Source organism: Scyliorhinus canicula, chromosome 9 (genome assembly GCF_902713615.1).
Source record: "Scyliorhinus canicula chromosome 9, sScyCan1.1, whole genome shotgun sequence".
Lineage (NCBI taxonomy): Eukaryota > Metazoa > Chordata > Chondrichthyes > Carcharhiniformes > Scyliorhinidae > Scyliorhinus > Scyliorhinus canicula.
Window position 1 is genome coordinate 117,372,387 of NC_052154.1, and position 17,130 is coordinate 117,389,516.

At 49.4% G+C, this 17,130-nt stretch overlaps 1 protein-coding gene across 1 annotated transcript in view; it reads right to left on the bottom strand.

Moving 5' to 3' along the window:
• The window catches only part of LOC119971631 (dual specificity protein phosphatase 8-like), a 275,181-nt gene that overhangs the window by 221,541 nt on the left and 36,510 nt on the right, over positions 1-17,130 (bottom strand). Inside the window, exon 2 of the mRNA XM_038807452.1 lies at positions 8,153-8,532. Within this exon, the coding sequence (XP_038663380.1) occupies positions 8,153-8,383 (231 nt within the window). The 5' untranslated portion in view covers positions 8,384-8,532. The remainder of the gene's footprint in view (positions 1-8,152; positions 8,533-17,130) is intronic.

A 17,130-nucleotide genomic window follows, 5' to 3' on the forward strand; every position in this document is an offset into this window, starting at 1 on the left:
ACAACCTCGTTATGAAACGGGACTCTGCTTCTTTTTCATGCCTTTTTGAGGAACGCCCCGCCGAGGCCAGACTTTAGACTAATTTCCTGCACTAACAAGCTCATCTTGCAGGTGCAGGAAGAGATCGGGAGGCACACCGCTCTCACAACCAACCACCGCGGCCACCAGACTCCTCCCAACACCCAATTTACCAATTCAGGAGTCCTTAAGCCCACCCCAGCACCCCACCTCTCAAGGGAAGGGCACCCCTGGGTCCAATCTCTGGCATGGGCAACCTGGCACAGTGAGCCTGGTGCCCATGGGAGAGTGCCAAGGTTCCCATGAACCAGGGTGCTCATGCCTGGGATCAGGCCTGGGAGTATTATCCTGCCCAGAATCCCACTACCCGATCACCTGGGAGACCACCCCATCCCCCACTCCCCAAGTGCTTTTACGCTTGGTCCACGTTTGTGGAAGCCATGGCAGGGTCTCCGAGGCGAGGCCATTCAATCTCATGGCTTGGGTAACACCAGTGCAGACATATTCAAGTGAAACCAGCTACTCACTTAAATATACAAATCTGCCAACACCACATGAGATCTCGTTAGAGGCCTCTCACGAGATTTAACGGCCTCGCCGTGTCACCAAGTCGTGCACACAACGAGGCCCTTAGCTCATCCTCGACCCCAACTCCAATTTCCCACCCTCTCCCCATATCCCTTGATTTTCTTAATAGTTCAAAATTCTATTGCCCGCTCTCAGTCTCGAATATATACGACTGAGCATTCATAGCCCTCTAAAAGTCAAGAATGACAAAGATTACAACCTTTTGAGTGAAAAACAAATTACCCCAACTTAATCCCCCTTATGCCGAGATCATGTCCCCTTGTTCTAGACTCTTCGACCAAGCGAGAAGGCCGGTAAACCAAAGGAGAGGCAGAAAATGAGGATCGCGCCGAGCAGCAAACTGTTTGCGATGCAATTGGCCCGCTCCTGTAGGCAAAAATCGGGATCTCGCCATAGCATGGCAAGAAACCAATTATCACCACTTAAGCCCTATTTCAATATAATTAACGGGAGCCATCCCATATCCAGTGGCCATTCGCCAGTCTCCCCAGCAAGTGGGCACACCGGCACCGATTAGCACTCCTTTTGAAAAATGTGAACCTGGTGGATGGGCTGCTGCGGTGAGCCAAGGAGGTGAGCAGCCAGCTTCGCTCGCAGGCAGTGAGCCCGGGGGCACTGGGCATGCTGCCCCTGTGCTGGGGGGGGGGGGGGAGATGTGCGCAGGCTCACCATTCCAACCTATGTATCGTGTGTTCCCGTACCAGGCCAACCCTAGCCCCTGCCTGTCTGCCCCACATACAACTCCCACTGACCGCCGAGGCCTGTGGCCATGCAGTTGAAGGCTATAACTAATAGGGAAATCACAATCGTGGTTAAGTGAGCACTTCACACACATAACAAGTGGGTCCCTATGCGTGGGCAAGCCATGTAACATATGGGAGTCATTGCCTAGCATCCCAATCAAATCTTGATGAATGGACCCAGTGCTTGAACACTGTGGGAGGCAGCATCACTGACCTAGCAGCCAATATCCGAACACCAGATGTGGGTGGGCAGGGCACGTCAGGAGGGATGGGGCATGGGATCGGTGGTCGGCCCATATTGCAGAACAACGAGTCAGAGGCGTCAATCTGGCTGTGTTGAGGGTATTTTAATGTTCCTCGTACAAGTGTACACCAGTGCCCCATAATCTTGATGGTGCTGCCCCACATTCCCCACGCTCCTTGCCCCCCAAACATTCCATAAAGCTCCCTCCCACCTACAAACACACACCCACTCCTTAACCCCCACCTGCCCTCAACAGCCTCCCCCCCGCCCAGTAACCCAGATGTGCTTGATCTTCCTTGCTCTGCTGCCACGTCGAGGTGTATCACCAGGATGCACATTAAATGTGGAGGCAACTAGCTGCTTACCACGTCCCATGGTCTTGGATGCCCCTGGCGGGTGTCATCGGGGCCAGAGAGCCCCGGTGTGCTTGTCGGCAGCACATGCACAGACGTGCTGCTCTTTTCCGGGTGCTGGCTGTGAGATGTTGCCTCATCAAAGGGGTGGAACCCCGGGGAGCTGGTGGCCACCGTCGCCTCTCTACAGGATGGGTCCAGGTTGCCACCCAGCGCCCTCTCCTCTTGGTCGGTGCCAATAAGGCTCTGATGTTCACCTCTGGTTCAAGCCCTGGCTGCCCCTGCATCATCTGGCTCTGCCAGCCCTGGTGGATCCCCATTGTCTGCACCATGGTGTTGACGCTCTCGGTGATTCCCCTCTGGGCTATGCTCTGCAGTGACTTGGCAATGCCCACCTGCGACTGGGACAACCTTCGTAGCGCTTCAGCCATTTCCATCTGAGAGTGGGACATGTCACGCAGAACCTCATCAAGTTCCACCTGGCAATTGGCCACGTCTCTCAGCAAGTCGGACAGTCTGCCAAGGCCCTCAGCCATAGCCATCATCAACTGCGCCACGTCTTGGACACCTTCAGTCATGCTATGGACATCGTGCACCAGGCTCTCCACTGTGGTCGCCACCCTAGCAATGTTGGCCTCGGTGCCACGCATTGCCGACGACATCTCCTGTACCCATAGCCTCTGGGAATCCTCCAATCAGCTATGAATGTGCTGGAGTGTCGTTGACATCTCCTTCTGAATGTCCCGGCTGCTCCCAACAGCTTCATCAGCTCCAGGTAAACCCATTTCCAGAGGCTCAGCATCTGATGGGACCCAGGTGGGCTGGGTCCCAGGATCCAGCAATCCTCCGACTGCTGTCTCCCCTGGGGGTTCCTGCCTCCACCTGATATACATCAGCAGCAGTGTGGTGCTCACCAGATTGTGCCCCAAAGCCTGTCCACTAACCTATCCCACCGAGGTATGTCTATCTGCGCTGGTGGCGGGTGGGGATGACAGTTGTGACGCATCGACTGTGGCATCCTCAGAGCTCTCCTCCGAGGTGGTCACATGGGAAGCAGGGGATGGGACCACCCCAATGGGCTGGCACCACGGGAGAATGAACATGTTGCCAGTGGGAGAGATGGGTCAGTCTGTATGGCAACAACTCACGTTTGACAGGTCCTCTGGGTGGGACCCGGTGGATATCACCTCTGTGGCGACCTCTGTGGGCAACATGGTAGCACAAGTGGATAGCACTGTGATTTCACAGCGCCAGGGTCCCACGTTCGATTCCCTGCTGAGTCACTATCTGTGCGGAGTCTGCACGTTCTCCCATGTGTCTGCGTGGGTTTCCTCCGGGTGCTCCAGTTTCCTCCCTCAGTCCAAAGACATGCAGATTAGGTGGATTGGCCATGATAAATTGCCCTTAGTGACCAAAAAAGGTTAGGAGGGGTTATTGGGTTACGGGTGGAAGTGAGGCCTTAAGTGGATCGGTGCAGTCAATGGGCCGAATGGCCTCCTTCTGCACTGTATGTTCTCTGACTTCTGCATTGGTGGCCGCTCTGTCCTCAGCCACCTCCATGGTCCGTTCCTCGAATGTTGCGAGAATTCTAATGTCCGGCATGCCTCCTGCAGTCTGGGCCCTTTCCCGGCAATTGTGGGAGAGCTTCCCCTGCAGAGACTCAGAGAGGGCATCATTAGCCTCATGTGTGGGTCACAGCTGGGGGGTGGGAAGGGAGGGGGTTGGTCAGGTTGGGGGCTGCAGGGGTGTCACTTCACCCATGCTGCCTACTGTAGATCGTTGATCTTCTCGTGTCACTGGAAGCCAATCTTCCTGGTCATGCTCCCCGAGCTTGCAGCCACTGCCACTTCATTCCAGGTGGCACTGGCTGCCCTGTGGCTCACCCTCCCCATCCCTCGGGGAAACAGAACATACCTCCTGGCCTCCACCACATCTAGGAGACTCCCCTGGTCAACATGCCCAAATCGTGGGCCCGCTCGTCTCAGCACCATGGCTGAGTGGTGTTGGCTCTGCAAATGCTGTTTAAGTTTTACTCCACAGGTGAATCATGCCTTCAATCTATCCTGTCAGGCACTCAGAATTTTAAACATTTCAATTAGACCACTTTTCAAAGAAATATAGAAAATAAGAGTAGGAGGAGGCCATTCAGCCCTTCGAGCCTGCTCCACCATTCATTATAATCATGGCTGATCATCCAACTCAGTATCCTGATCTGCCTCCCCCACCTCTCCCCACCCATATCCTTTGAATACTTTCGTCCCCCCATATCCTTTGAATACCCCCCCCACATCCTTTGAATACCCCCCCCATATCCTTTGAATACCCCCCCATATCCTTTGAATACCCCCCCATATCCTTTGAATACCCCCCCATATCGTTTGAATACCCCCCCCCCCATATCGTTTGAATACCCCCCCCCCCCCCAAGTGTTACATTTAACTGCTTCTTGAAAAAATTAAATGGTTTGGCTGTAACAGCTTCCTGTAGTCGCAAATTCCACAGGCTCACTACTCTCTAGGTGAAGAAATTTCTCCCCATCTCAGTCCTAAGCGGTCTACCCTGTATACTGGGACACCTGGTTCTGGACACACCCGTCATTGGGACTAATTGGACAGTTCTTTCGAAATTCAGGCACAGACACAACGGGCTTTGTCCGGTGTTGTATAATTATTTGACTGTCGGAAACGAGAAGAGCTTTGGCTGGTACATTTTCAACCACCACCACTTCCTCACAGTGGCAAAGGTGCAATGTGATGTCATATCTAGCAGCTCAGTTCCCAACTTGTGACCTTTGGAGGTGTCTCGATTGGCAGACAGGCAAGTCTGCCTTTGTTTGAAGCCCAGTTTCTGGGCAGAAAGGGTGCAGGTTAGGTCTCACCGTGGATAAACGTCAACTCCAGTTATGCTGTTCTCAGCAAGCTCTTCCCCCGCTTCGCATCGTTTGATTTTATTGACATTCTCTCTCCCCCTTTGAACCCCGTAAGCAGACGCTTGCTGCCAGAGCTGCTTGTGAAGGCAGAGCATTGTGCAATGCAATGCCATTGACAAGATAGCGGGCTGCTGCGGATGAGGCGGGGGGGTGGCAGAGATCTACTTCAACTCATCTAGTTCATTGGCGGAGGTGGGGGTGGGGGGCTGGGGGCTTTTCTTTTTTATTTGCGGTTTTTCAATCGGTTTACATGCTTCAAAAAAGAAACCATCCACTAATCACTAATGTGCCAGTCCCTTAAACATCCTGTGGACAAAGGCACGGCTAGGTATCATCGCATGACATCATCGCACTTCATCTGGTTTAACAAGCTGTTAAACATTCACTGAGGAGCTCGGGAAATGAAAGAGGACTTCATTAGGCAATTTTCCCCCCCAATTCGTTTGCCAAGTTCTTGCCCTTCCCTATTGCCCCTGTGGAGACAGTGACCCCTCCCTAGGTACACGCTTGGTGAGCTACAATCTTGATAAAGGCCATGCTCCAAGATACTTTAAAAGACAGAGACAAACTGGTGAGAGTTATTTGACGGTATCTCGTAGCACAGGAAGGGCATGGTGACACAGTTTGACACACTATCGAGTTTGATGCCACACATTGAAAGTTAAAGCTTTGTTTTCACAAATATCGCAGATAAATGAAGAAAAAAAAACATTCTGAAAGGTCGCTCTGTTGCATTTATTGTGTTGCTCAAGTTGCCAGAGTGCTACGCCACCCTGCCGCTTCAATGCCGAATCATATCAGGTTAGGAGTTCAGGCTGTACTTTGCCACTCTGCATGGGGGTAGGAGAGCGAGATATTTCTGAGGCGATGGAGTGGGGGGTGGGGAGTGGGGAAACTATTGTTTCCTGATGTCTGCTGCAGTGTTAATTTCTAAGATAATTACATCTGCACTGATGAACTATCCTGGAAAGAATTCCGCTGTGAAACGCGAGAGATCAGTACTTAGCAGAAGGAAGGCATCGATACCAAAATTGTGGATACTTGTGGGGGGGGGGGGGGGATGATTTAATCCTTATTAGCTTGTCTCTTCCTATCCCTCTCCAATTGCTGTGCCTGTGGGCAAGAAACATATTGGGCACAATTTAACAGAAAAAGTTCAAAGTTCATTTGTGGCAGATTTTGCAGGGGGTTTCCCGCCGCTATCAAACGTTCCCCAGCGAGAGCATTTAGCCGCATGTTTCCCACACTTAAGTGCCGAGTAACACATGGCATTCAACACAACTTGCGTTGAATAAGGGGCCTGAATGGGGAACGTGCGGCCGCGGCCAGCACATAGCCCCATTTTTAACCATGGGGAGCGCCCCTCACTGGAAGTCTCCATTGTAGTGAGAGATCGGGACGCCGTGAGGCCCCCGAAACAATCCCCAACCTCCCCTCCACCCCCAGCCCAAACGCACACCCCCAAATACCCATGCCGGACCACCCTGGCCTGATCACGCATGTGAAGAAAATGCCAGCGTGGCACATTGGCAGTGCCAACCTGGCAGTGCCCATGTCAGCTGGCAGTGCTACCAGACACCTCAACAGTACAAACCTGGCACCCTGCCAGACCCATGCCAGCTGGCATTGCCACCTGACAGCTTGGCAGTAGATCCCGCCAGGCGTCACGGCTGTCGGGAAGTCCATGAGAAGCTTCACCCAGGATCTGCCGGCCTCGCGGGACTTGGGTAGATCCCGCCAGGCATCATGGCTGTCAGGATGTCCATGGGAAGCTTCACCTAGGATCTGCCGGCCGCGTCATGCTCCTATTGGGGCACGACATGACTGGTAGATCACAACTATTAATTCTGCAGCAGTTAGACAGTAACAGACAAACGGGGTTCTCTTTGTCATCAAGCTGATGGTCAAACCTTGGGTGCTCGTTTGGTCGATGGCTGAACAGTTGCAAGTTGCAGCTCTCTCTCTCTGCATTGAGGACAATCATAGTTTAAAGCTGCCAAGCTCTGGACACATTACCTCAAGGTAAATTACATCAAGGACCCACGCACAAAGAGATAGTTTTAAAGAGTGCCAACACACGAGGTCACGGCTCTTTGTTTCAGCACTGCTCCCCCAGGAGCCTGTCCGGCTATCTTTAATATTAAAAGTGACCTTAACTCAGCACAGATTGTGAAACGGACCTTGGACCTCCCCGGCTTGCATGACTCAACGTCAGTGTCTTGAGCAGCTGAGCTATCGGTGGCTATTTTTAAACAAATCTTTAAGTGAACCATTTCCAATAGGAAGTACCTTTTGTTGCAGTTCAGCTGGTCGCTCTCCCTCTCTCAGCTATGGAGGGGAAATGAATTCAGAGCTCCCATAAAACTAACAGGATGAATCAAAGGATCAGAGAAGAAAAGGAGATTAACGTTTGGAATCGTGGATTATTTGGCTAATTGGAAAAAGGGGGGGGGGGGTGAAGGAGATGATGGTGGTTGCTTGCTATTCTACCTCCAGAATTAGACAAAAGTATCGAACACTTGAGCAGAGGTTTAGTCAAGGGATGTGATGTTTGGGGGGGGGGGGGGGGGGGGGGGGGTAAAAGAAGGGTCCGGGCACTGTCTAATAAATATTCAACAGCTCAAGATGGCAAAATTATAATTAAGCTTGCAAGCAGCACATAAACACTCAGCATCAATCACACAGGCACACAGCCAGGCAGCAAGCTGCGCATGTTGTCCCTTCAATCTGCCACAGTATTTAGCTCCACAGGGCCAGGGCAATGATGTCATTGTCAACCAATCGCAGCAGGCCTCCAGCGATCTGGCTTAATCCAGTCTTTCATTATTTGTAATTTTATCGGCTTTGCAGAGCAGAGGGAACAGGTTAAACTGGAGGGGAGGGTGCCCGGGGCGGGGGGGGGAAGAGAGAGAGAGATTGAAAAAGCTGTTAAGAGCCTGAAAAGCCTTTGAAACATTTGCTGTGTTGGGGGAGGGAGGGAGTAAAAGACAGCCCCCCCCGCCACACACGAGAGAAAAGGATGAACAGAGATAAAGAAGAGAGGTAAAGAAAGTGGCACAAATCGAGAAAGACCAGAGAGAAGGATAAATAAAAGATAAGGCAAGCGAGAAAGAGACAGTCAGAGATCAAGGCCTACAGAGTGGGCCTAATGAACCCACTTGCATCGATAAGAAAGGGTTAAAAGGAGTTAAATTGTGTTTGTGCAGGGAGATACTGTCACTGTGCTGATCGTGTGCCTTTGGGCGAGGGTCAAGAGAATGGAAGTGGGGCACAATACCTTCATCTTGCAGGAAGGCGGAATGAGCTCGGTGATGGAGAACTTGTCTTGCTGCAGCCTTCGCTTCACCAGCTTTGAGCAGCAGATGTTCACCGAGTTGAGCACGTGGGAGGTGTTGTACTCCACAAATGAGCGGCTGTCAATCACCAGCGTGCCCTCGACACCATTCTGCAGGAGGCTGGCGAGCTTCTGGGCATCGATCACTTTGGGCCTGGCTTTCTCCCCCGCCATCGTTGACCGAGGTCTTGAAGAAGAGCTCCCTCTCTCCCGGCCCCCAAAACAAAAGAGAGAGTTGCTCTTTGCAGAGGGACGATGGTTGACTAGATCACTGTCCTGCCGAGAGCCAGTTGCTCCTGTTCATTGCCCCATGCTGCCTCATCCTGCGAAGGAAACAAATGAATTACCAGTCAGTCTGGCAGATTAATGGCTGCAGGGTCAATCGTCACGTCCCTGGGGCATTTAAGAGTGATTACAGTTATTAATTTACTTCACAGAAAAGAATAAACAAAGAGTACAGATTGAACCTTGCTGTTTTAATAGGATATTCAGATTGGTTTCTGTTGTTTTTCCGCTGCAATTTTAATTTGGTTTCTTTCCCAGAGATAGCGACTTCTGCCGGTGTGCGCCAATGGCCTCCAGGAGTTCTACAGAGTGCCCATTCATTATGCAGGACCACAGAATGACAATTCGACTGCCTGGAGAGGGCAAGGATGGCCTGTGAAGGGCATTTGCCCACTCTCAAACCCAGTCCCTTTTGGGGACATGAGACTCACCGCACAAAACCTGCCTGATCTGGACTTCGCCTTATGCCCACAGCCCCTGAGGTTAGCAGGTAGTGGTCAAATCTTCACCTTCCTAACCCAAAAGATCGGAGGCCAATTGTAGCGTGACTGTCATCATCTCTGCTGGGGTCAGCTAAACTCCCGAGATTAAACCAAACTATTTAATTTTTAAGTTTTAGTGTACCCAATTCATTTTTTCCAATTAAGGGGAAATTTAGCATGGTCAATCCACCTACCCTGCACATCTTTGGGTTGTGGGGGTGACACTCACACAGACCCAGGGAGAATGTGCTAACTCCACACAGACAGTGACCCAGAGCCGGGATCGAACCAGGGACCTCGGCGCCGTGAGGCAGCAGGGCTAACCACTGCGCCACCATGCTGCCCTTAATCCAAACTTAATCTTTGCACAGCGGCATGCTTTAATATTTTATCGTTTAAATAATAATCCCGTTTGCTATTATTCCTACCAAAATGGATAACCTCACATTTGTCAACATTGTATTCCATCTGCCAGCCCCTAGCCCATTCACTTAACCTATCCAAATCCCTCTGCATACTTCCAGTATCCTCTGCACTTTTCGCTTTACCACTCATCTTAGTGTCATCTGCAAACTTGGACACAATGCCCTTGGTCCCCAACTCCAAATCATCTATGTAAATTGTGAACAATTGTGGGCCCAACACGTCTCCCTGAGGGACACCACTAGCTACTGATTGCCAACCAGAGAAACACCCATTAATCCCCACTCTTTGCTTTCTATTAATTAACCAATCCTCTATCCATGCTACTACTTTACCCTTAATGCCATGCATCTTTATCTTATGCAGCAACCTTTTGTGTGGCACCTTGTCAAAGGCTTTCTGGAAATCCAGATACCACATCCATTGCCTCCCCGTTATCTACTGCACTAGTAATGTCCTCAAAAAATTCCACTAAATTAGTTAGGCACGAATTTATGAACCCATGCTGCGTCTGCCCAATGGGACAATTTCTATCCAGATGCCTCGCTATTTCTTCCTTGATGATAGATTCCAGCATCTTCCCTACTACCAAAGTTAAGCTCACTGGCCTATAATTTCCTGCTCTCTGCCTACTTCCTTTTTTAAACAGTGGTGTCACGTTTGCTAATTTCCAATCCACCGGGACCACCCCAGAGTCTAGTGAATTTTGGTAACTTATCATTAGTGCATCTGCAATTTCCCTAGCCATCTCTTTTAGCACTCTGGGATGCATTCCATCAGGGCCAGGAGACTTGTCTACCTTTAGCCCCATTAGCTTGCCCATCACTACCTCCTTAGTGATAACAATCTTTGAAAGGAAAAAGGTGCCTTTGGGACTATGGTTCACGAAGCTCTCCACCATTGGGGTTCTTAACCCATTATTGCAGGGTCAGTTGTAGACTAACTGTCATGTGAGTGTATTTTTAAGAAATAGATGTTTATCAGTGATGTCAGAGTGTGGGTGGAGCTGGGCTGTCTGTCAGCTTTTGATTTTCATTTTAGGCTGTTTGCTGCAGGGTGTGTTTTAGTTTTGTTTTCAGTTTTGCAGCTGAAGCGAGACAAAGCAGGTGTACTGTTGATCTCTCTGCCATGAAAAGACCATCTCTTGACCATTTGATGAATTCAGAATTATAAATGTTTTCAGTAGTGAATGTAAACCTGAAGTGCTTCTGTTAAAAGGTGTTTCTTTTGTCTTCTGGATGTTGTTTGGGAAGTTAAGGATTATTTAGTGTTGTATTCTTTGGGGGTTGTATTTGAATTGATGGTTGCTAAGATGTTCACTGTATGTTTTAAAAAGGTTAACTTGAGTTCATAGAATAAACATTCTTTTGCTTTAAAAATACTTTTCCATTTCTGCTGTCCCACACCTGTAGTGTGGGTCGTGTGCTCCCCATACCACAATCTATTACACGTTGTGGGTCAGATGAACTTCATGATACACTTTGGTGTTCTCTAAACCCTGGCCCATAACACTAACTGACAGAGTCTGATTGCTATGGTTAGTCACAACTCCATTATCGTCATACCATGCAACTGCACGAAATACAGAAGGCGAACTACGCAAGTTGGAGGAACAACACCATGTGTTTTGATTAGGGACTTTGCAGCCTTCTGGTCTCACTATTGAATTCAACAGCTTTAGATCATAAACTACCACACCTATTTTCTTGGAAAGCAGGGAATGGTAACCATTTATACCGCCTGTGAACCCATATTCTGTTTCTTTACTTGAGCGATTACAATCTCCTTTTGCCGTGAACCATTATCCCTTTTGTTATTTAATCTCTCCTGGTATCCACCCTATTCAAGGACTTTCCCTTTTATCAACTCCTTTTCTTTTCCTCTGTACTTGCTTCAAAATCTCCTCCATGTCTTATCCATTTCCAGCTCTGACAAAAGGTTGCCAAACTGAAAGTTAACTCCATTTCTCCCCTGCTGAGCAGTTGCAGCACTTCTTTGTTTTTATTTCAGATTTCCAGCACCTGCCGTATTTTGCTTTTGTATTAGTTTAATTCACCGCCACTTCCCTTTCAGGAATGTCTACCTCAGAGGAATTCCACTCTTCCCTCTGGTAGGAGTTCCATTGTTTCTTTTGCCCTGTTCACCTTTGTTGCTTTCTATTTTCTTCTTGTGTTTGATCAGGTATCTTAATAAACACATCTGCTTCAACAGCCACATCTCCACATAATCAGTGTCAGCGCCAGATACTCCTCCTCTGCTCTGCCCCAATAAACAGGCCTCAAACTTGAAGCAGCATTATCTTTTACTGTAATGGTGTGAATTTTTCTTCTTTCCAAGCCAGACAGCCCTTATGCCTCCCTGTGATCAATTGTGCCAAGTTAGTTCTGTAATCGAACCCTGCACCACCGCATCCCCCAATCCCAGGCCAGTACAGATGTTCTTTCAAATGTTCAGCCCTGCTTCACTCTCGCCGTTTTGGAGTTGGGGTTGCAGTTTGAAGCCCTTCTCCAAACAGGTCCAGGGAGTGGGAGACTGAGGGGATCGTCTGACCCGACTGTCTGCCCTCTACCGCGGCTACATGGGCAGATGGCTGTCTCTGGATAGGGAGCATGCTGTGCCCACTGGGCACCATCGGGAACTTCCTTGCCCGTGGGATCCCCGCAGGGACTGGGATATCTTATCGACCCTTTTAATCACCTTTCAGTTTGATGCTTTAAGTTTCAATTGTAATTTGTTTTTGTTTCAGGCAGTATCCCTTGACGTCCCTTATTAATCCGTACTTCAGTTTATTTGGTTTGAAATCCCTCTCCAGAGGCTTTAGCACGTAAATCTGTCCGAGACTCCAATGAGTGAATGTTGCACAGTTGGGAGGTGCCAAGACCCTGGCTGCTCTCTCAGGTAGACATAAAAGATCCCATGAAACTACTGGAGGGAGAGCAAGGGAGTTCTCCTCAATCTCCTCGACAATCGTTATTTCTCAATAAACATCTCACACACAAAAGCATCAGCTGACCTACTGTTTCTGGGATTTTATTACGTTGAAACAATAACCAGACTTCAAAGTACATCACTGGCTTTGAAACGCCTTAGAATGTCCTGGTGTCATGTAAGGTGCTGCACAAATGCAGGTTTGTTCTTTTCCTTTTTCTGACTATTTTCCACCTTTTTCTAATGGAAACGCTTTAACTACCAGAGAAGGTAAGCCCAGTTAGGCCTCCGTGAACTGTGAGGAATGTCACTTCCTTCTCAAATACAGCTGAGTAATTCCAAAACTCCAACAGGCAGCAGAGTTCAAGTGAGATGATCCACATTAGTTCGGCAATTTGCACCGCCATTTAATGCAACAATCTTCAAGTGTGGAATTCTGTTGTTAATTATGTACTTGGGAAAATAAAATTAAATCCAGCTGTTCAGAATACAATGTTGTGGCTGTCAGAAACAGCAGCGGTGTATAACCACAAGGATGCAAGGGTTCCAACAGTAGGGGGCAGTGTGTGGGGAAATGGGCACCACATCTATCCTCCTCAAATCCTAGATTTTCCACCGGCTGCCTCACTCCAACTCTGGTGGCTGTGGCCAAGTTAATGTTTAGGAGGGATGAATCGGCTGTGACATTGGAGCCCTGTTGTGGCAGGGGGTGGGGCCGGAAAACGCGGCCGAGCTGCTCAAAAGTCCATCGACTTTGGCGGAAGAAGATCCCACCAGTGGGATTGGCTGTACAATTCTGCCCATTATTTTCAACAGTTTGAAAAGGTGAGGATCTTTTGCAATGTGCCTTCATGGCAATCCATAACATCTGGCTGTTCCGCTTCCCCAGCCATTCAATTGAACGTTTCCATGGAGGCAACAAGCCTTCAATAAGGTGTTCACTTAGTCTTTCAAGGCCAATCCTCCTCACAACCTGAACCATCTCAGTAAACGCTGAAAGAGTTGCAACGTCCTGTTCTGCATCTTATTCCAAATGCTGCACTCAGATACCAGCATGAAAGCTGGCAAAAAGGGAATGGATGGCTGCCAATTGGCGTTTAAAACCCTTTCTTCATTACAGCCTCTCTTTCTCCCACCTTCTGGCATGGGAGAGAAAAGAAAGTGAGCTAATTTTAACACAACTAATACTGTGATCAGATTGTGCCCAGTTCCTTCGTCTCATTCAGCTGCCCACGCTGTAATTTCTATGGGACACCACCTCCCAGTATTTCACTGTTAAAATAATAACTGTGTGATATCTCTGTACATTTGCTTGACTTCATCAACTCATGGATCTCCCAAGCGGGCGCTCACAGGTAAAGAGGTAATTTTGTCCCAAGGTGCTAGGAAGGTTCATATTGGTCTCACCTTTTACACCGTCCTCCCCCGCCAGTCACCATCAACAACAACCGTCCCAACCACAACCTATCCACCCCCCACCGCCCAACTCCCTCCCACCCCAATTTTACTCTAAATTAGTTCGATGGAGGGTGAAATTAGTTCAGTGTAAATCTGGCCCTGACCTGAACTCACCCATTTGTCTTGGGATCGCAGTTGTGATAATTAACCACTCTGTCTGAGCCTTAAGGCCATTTCCCTGAACCTCCGAGCTGCTCGGGACACTCCGTATGGTGGTAACAGCTGGGATATTTCAGGTAGCAGTTCAAAGACTGGATTTCTTTTCTTTTTTTAATACACGAATCGTTATGTAATCAAGTATTATGTATAGGGTGGCATTTTACACTATGGAATGGCCCTTCCTATTTATTCCCTTATCTTCCCTTTCTTTCATTTTGCAGTTATCATTTTTGATCCATGGATGATTAATGGCCATAGATTCAAGCAGCAGAGAGAATGAGGAACTCAGAAGTTAAAAGAGACAACACTCTACGAGACTGAACAGGAGAGAGATGAGGTGGGACGCGTTTTGATTGATTGGCTGGTAGCCAAAGAATTGGCTAAAAAGGCCGTACTCTGCCCGGTAACAGGCGTTGATTGGATCCTATCCCAGTGTGATGGTTCTCAGAGACCAGAGAGAGCAGTTGTGTCCTCGATACAGAAGGACAAGGATCTGCTTTCACCCCTCTCCGGAAATGCCATGCGTACTGTATTCCTGAAGCTGCATAGAACCTGAATGAATCTACAGGGGAACCATTACAGACTGCAAACAAAGACAAGAACCTGCTCGCCCTCCAGAAAGGCTGTGAGTGCTGTATTTCTGAAACTCGAGAGACCTGAATGAATCTACAGCAAAGTTTGAAGAGGAATAAGGTGCTAAAACCCACCATCCGAAACAAAGACTTTTTTTTTCCTTTTACTTGTGATTTGTTTTACCCCTTTCTTCCGCTGTGTTTGTCTGTAGAAGGTGGGGCAAAAGTTAAAGTGGGGAATTATGAAATTAGATACTAGCTAACCAGTTGTATTTGTATCTGCGCAACTTAATGGGCCCCGGGGCTGCCCGAATTCTCCGGTGTGTGATGGCCTAAGCCTGCCCGTTTTTTGCCAGTCCTGCCGGCGTAAACTGGAGTAGGTCCTTACCAGCGGGACCTGGTGGCGTAGGCGGCCTCCGGGGTTCTTGGGGGGGGGTACGGGGGGATCTGGCCCTGGGAGGTTCCCCCTACGGTGGCCTGGCCCGCGATCAGGGCCCACTGATCCGCGGGTGGGCCTGTGCCGTGGGGGTACTCTATTCTTCCGCACCGGCGGCTGTAGCGGTCCGCCATTGCCAGTGCATAAACGAAGCCCTCTGCGCATGCACGTGGATGATGCCAGCACACGCTGGCGCTCCCGTGCATGCACCAACTCACGCAGGTCGGCGGAGTCCCTTCGACGCCGGTTAGCATGGCGCCAAGCTCCTTTCCCGCCGGCCAGCAAGGCGCAAACCACTCCGGGGCAGGCCTAGCCCCTGAAGGTGCAGAGGATTCCGCATCTTTGGGGCGGCCCGACGCCGGAGTGGTTCACGCCACTCCTCGGTGCCGGGACCCCCCCAAGCCTGCCGGGTAGGGGAGAATCCCATCCCAGGTTTGTAGCAATATAACAGGATGACTCTGAAAGATGTTAAGGGTTTTCTTCAGATGGAGAACGCTCTGCCAGTCTGAACAGCAGCTTCAGACTTTTCAGCACCAGAGAGAGAGATGGCGTGGGACTCAGTTTGATTGATTGGCTGGTGGCCAATTAATTGACCAAAGGGCCGCACTCTGCCCGGTTAACAGGTGGTGTTGGATCCTATACCAGTGGGATGGTTCTTAGAGACCTCAGGGAGAAGTAGACACGCAATCTGCTTCTCTCCCTCTCCAGAAAGGCTTTGAGTTAATGCATTCGTGAAGATGCAGAGAACCTGAATGAATGAATCTACAGGGAAACAATTACAGGCTGCAAACAAAGTCAAGAACCTGCTCTCTCTCCAGAAAGTTTAATTGATGTATTCCTGAAACTACTGAGACTGAATGAATCCACAGAAAACCTCAAACTCTTAGCAATGTTTGAAGAGGAATCGGGTACTAAAAACCATCTGAAACAAAGACTCTTTTTTTCCTTTTACTTATGATTTTTAACCCTTTCTTCCCCTCTTTGTTTGTTTGTCTGTTGTGTGTGTGAGAGAAAGAGAGAGAGGGAGAGAGTGGAGTAAAGTGGGGAATTAGGAATTAGATAATAGTTAGCCAGTTGTATTTGCTGCATATTTCATTATAATTCTTCTTATAAATAAAAAGTAATAGTGTTTACATTTACAAAACTGGTGACTGTAATTATTGGGCCAAATACTTTTTCTCCAAGCATTATTGGTGAATTCACTTGTGTTGTGACTCCGGGTCTTTGGGGCCTCACGGTAGCATGGTGGTTAGCATCAATGCTTCACAGCTCCAGGGTCCCAGGTTCGAGTCCTGGCTGGGTCACTGTCTGTGTGGAGTCTGCACGTCCTCCCCGTGTGTGCGTGGGTTTCCTCCGGGTGCTCCGGTTTCCTCCCACAGTCCAAAGATGTGCGGGTTAGGTGGATTGGCCACGCTAAATTGCCCGTAGTGTAAGGTTAATGGGGGGATTGTCGGGTATACGGGTTACGTGGGTTTAAGTAGGGTGATCATTGCTCGGCACAACATCGAGGGCCGAAGGGCCTGTTCTGTGCTGTACTGTTCTATTCTATTCTATGGGTCAATTGGTGCTGGAATAGACTGCACACTAGCCCAGGCTAAGTCATAACAACTGGGCCGGGGTCCCGGTCACCCTCCCGCCACACAAAGGTATAAATGTCAGATGTGAGCTTGTCTTTACTCTGCTGTCTAGCCCTGCAACCATTTAATGGTCGTCAGGCCCCTAAGTGGCTCCAAGCAAGACTTCCGCCCTTAGTTGGTCTCCAAGAGCTACCAGTCAACTAAATCCCCAACGGCTCTCTGGTATTAACACCCAGGGTGGTGGCCATTGGTGGGAATGCATCTAGTGTCCAGCTGCACCTGCTAGTCGGGCCAGACACTAAGGTAAGTGGTGGGGTGGGTATCATTGGGAGTCTGACCCTGGTCAGGAGGCGCAAGGATGGGGGTGTCCAGGGTGGGGGGGGGTTTGCCTCCAAGTGCCCAGGGGGCTAATTACAGAGATAACTCACAACCTTGTACACCACCAACCCAAGAAGTGAAAGCTGTCAAGCTTTCTATTTGGCATGGGCACGGGAGAAAATGCAGTGAGGGCGGGCAGGACGAGGCCCTTAAGTGACCAATTAATAGGCCCATTTGGCCGTTAGATATGCAGGCCACCCAACACCACCCCCACAATTATGGT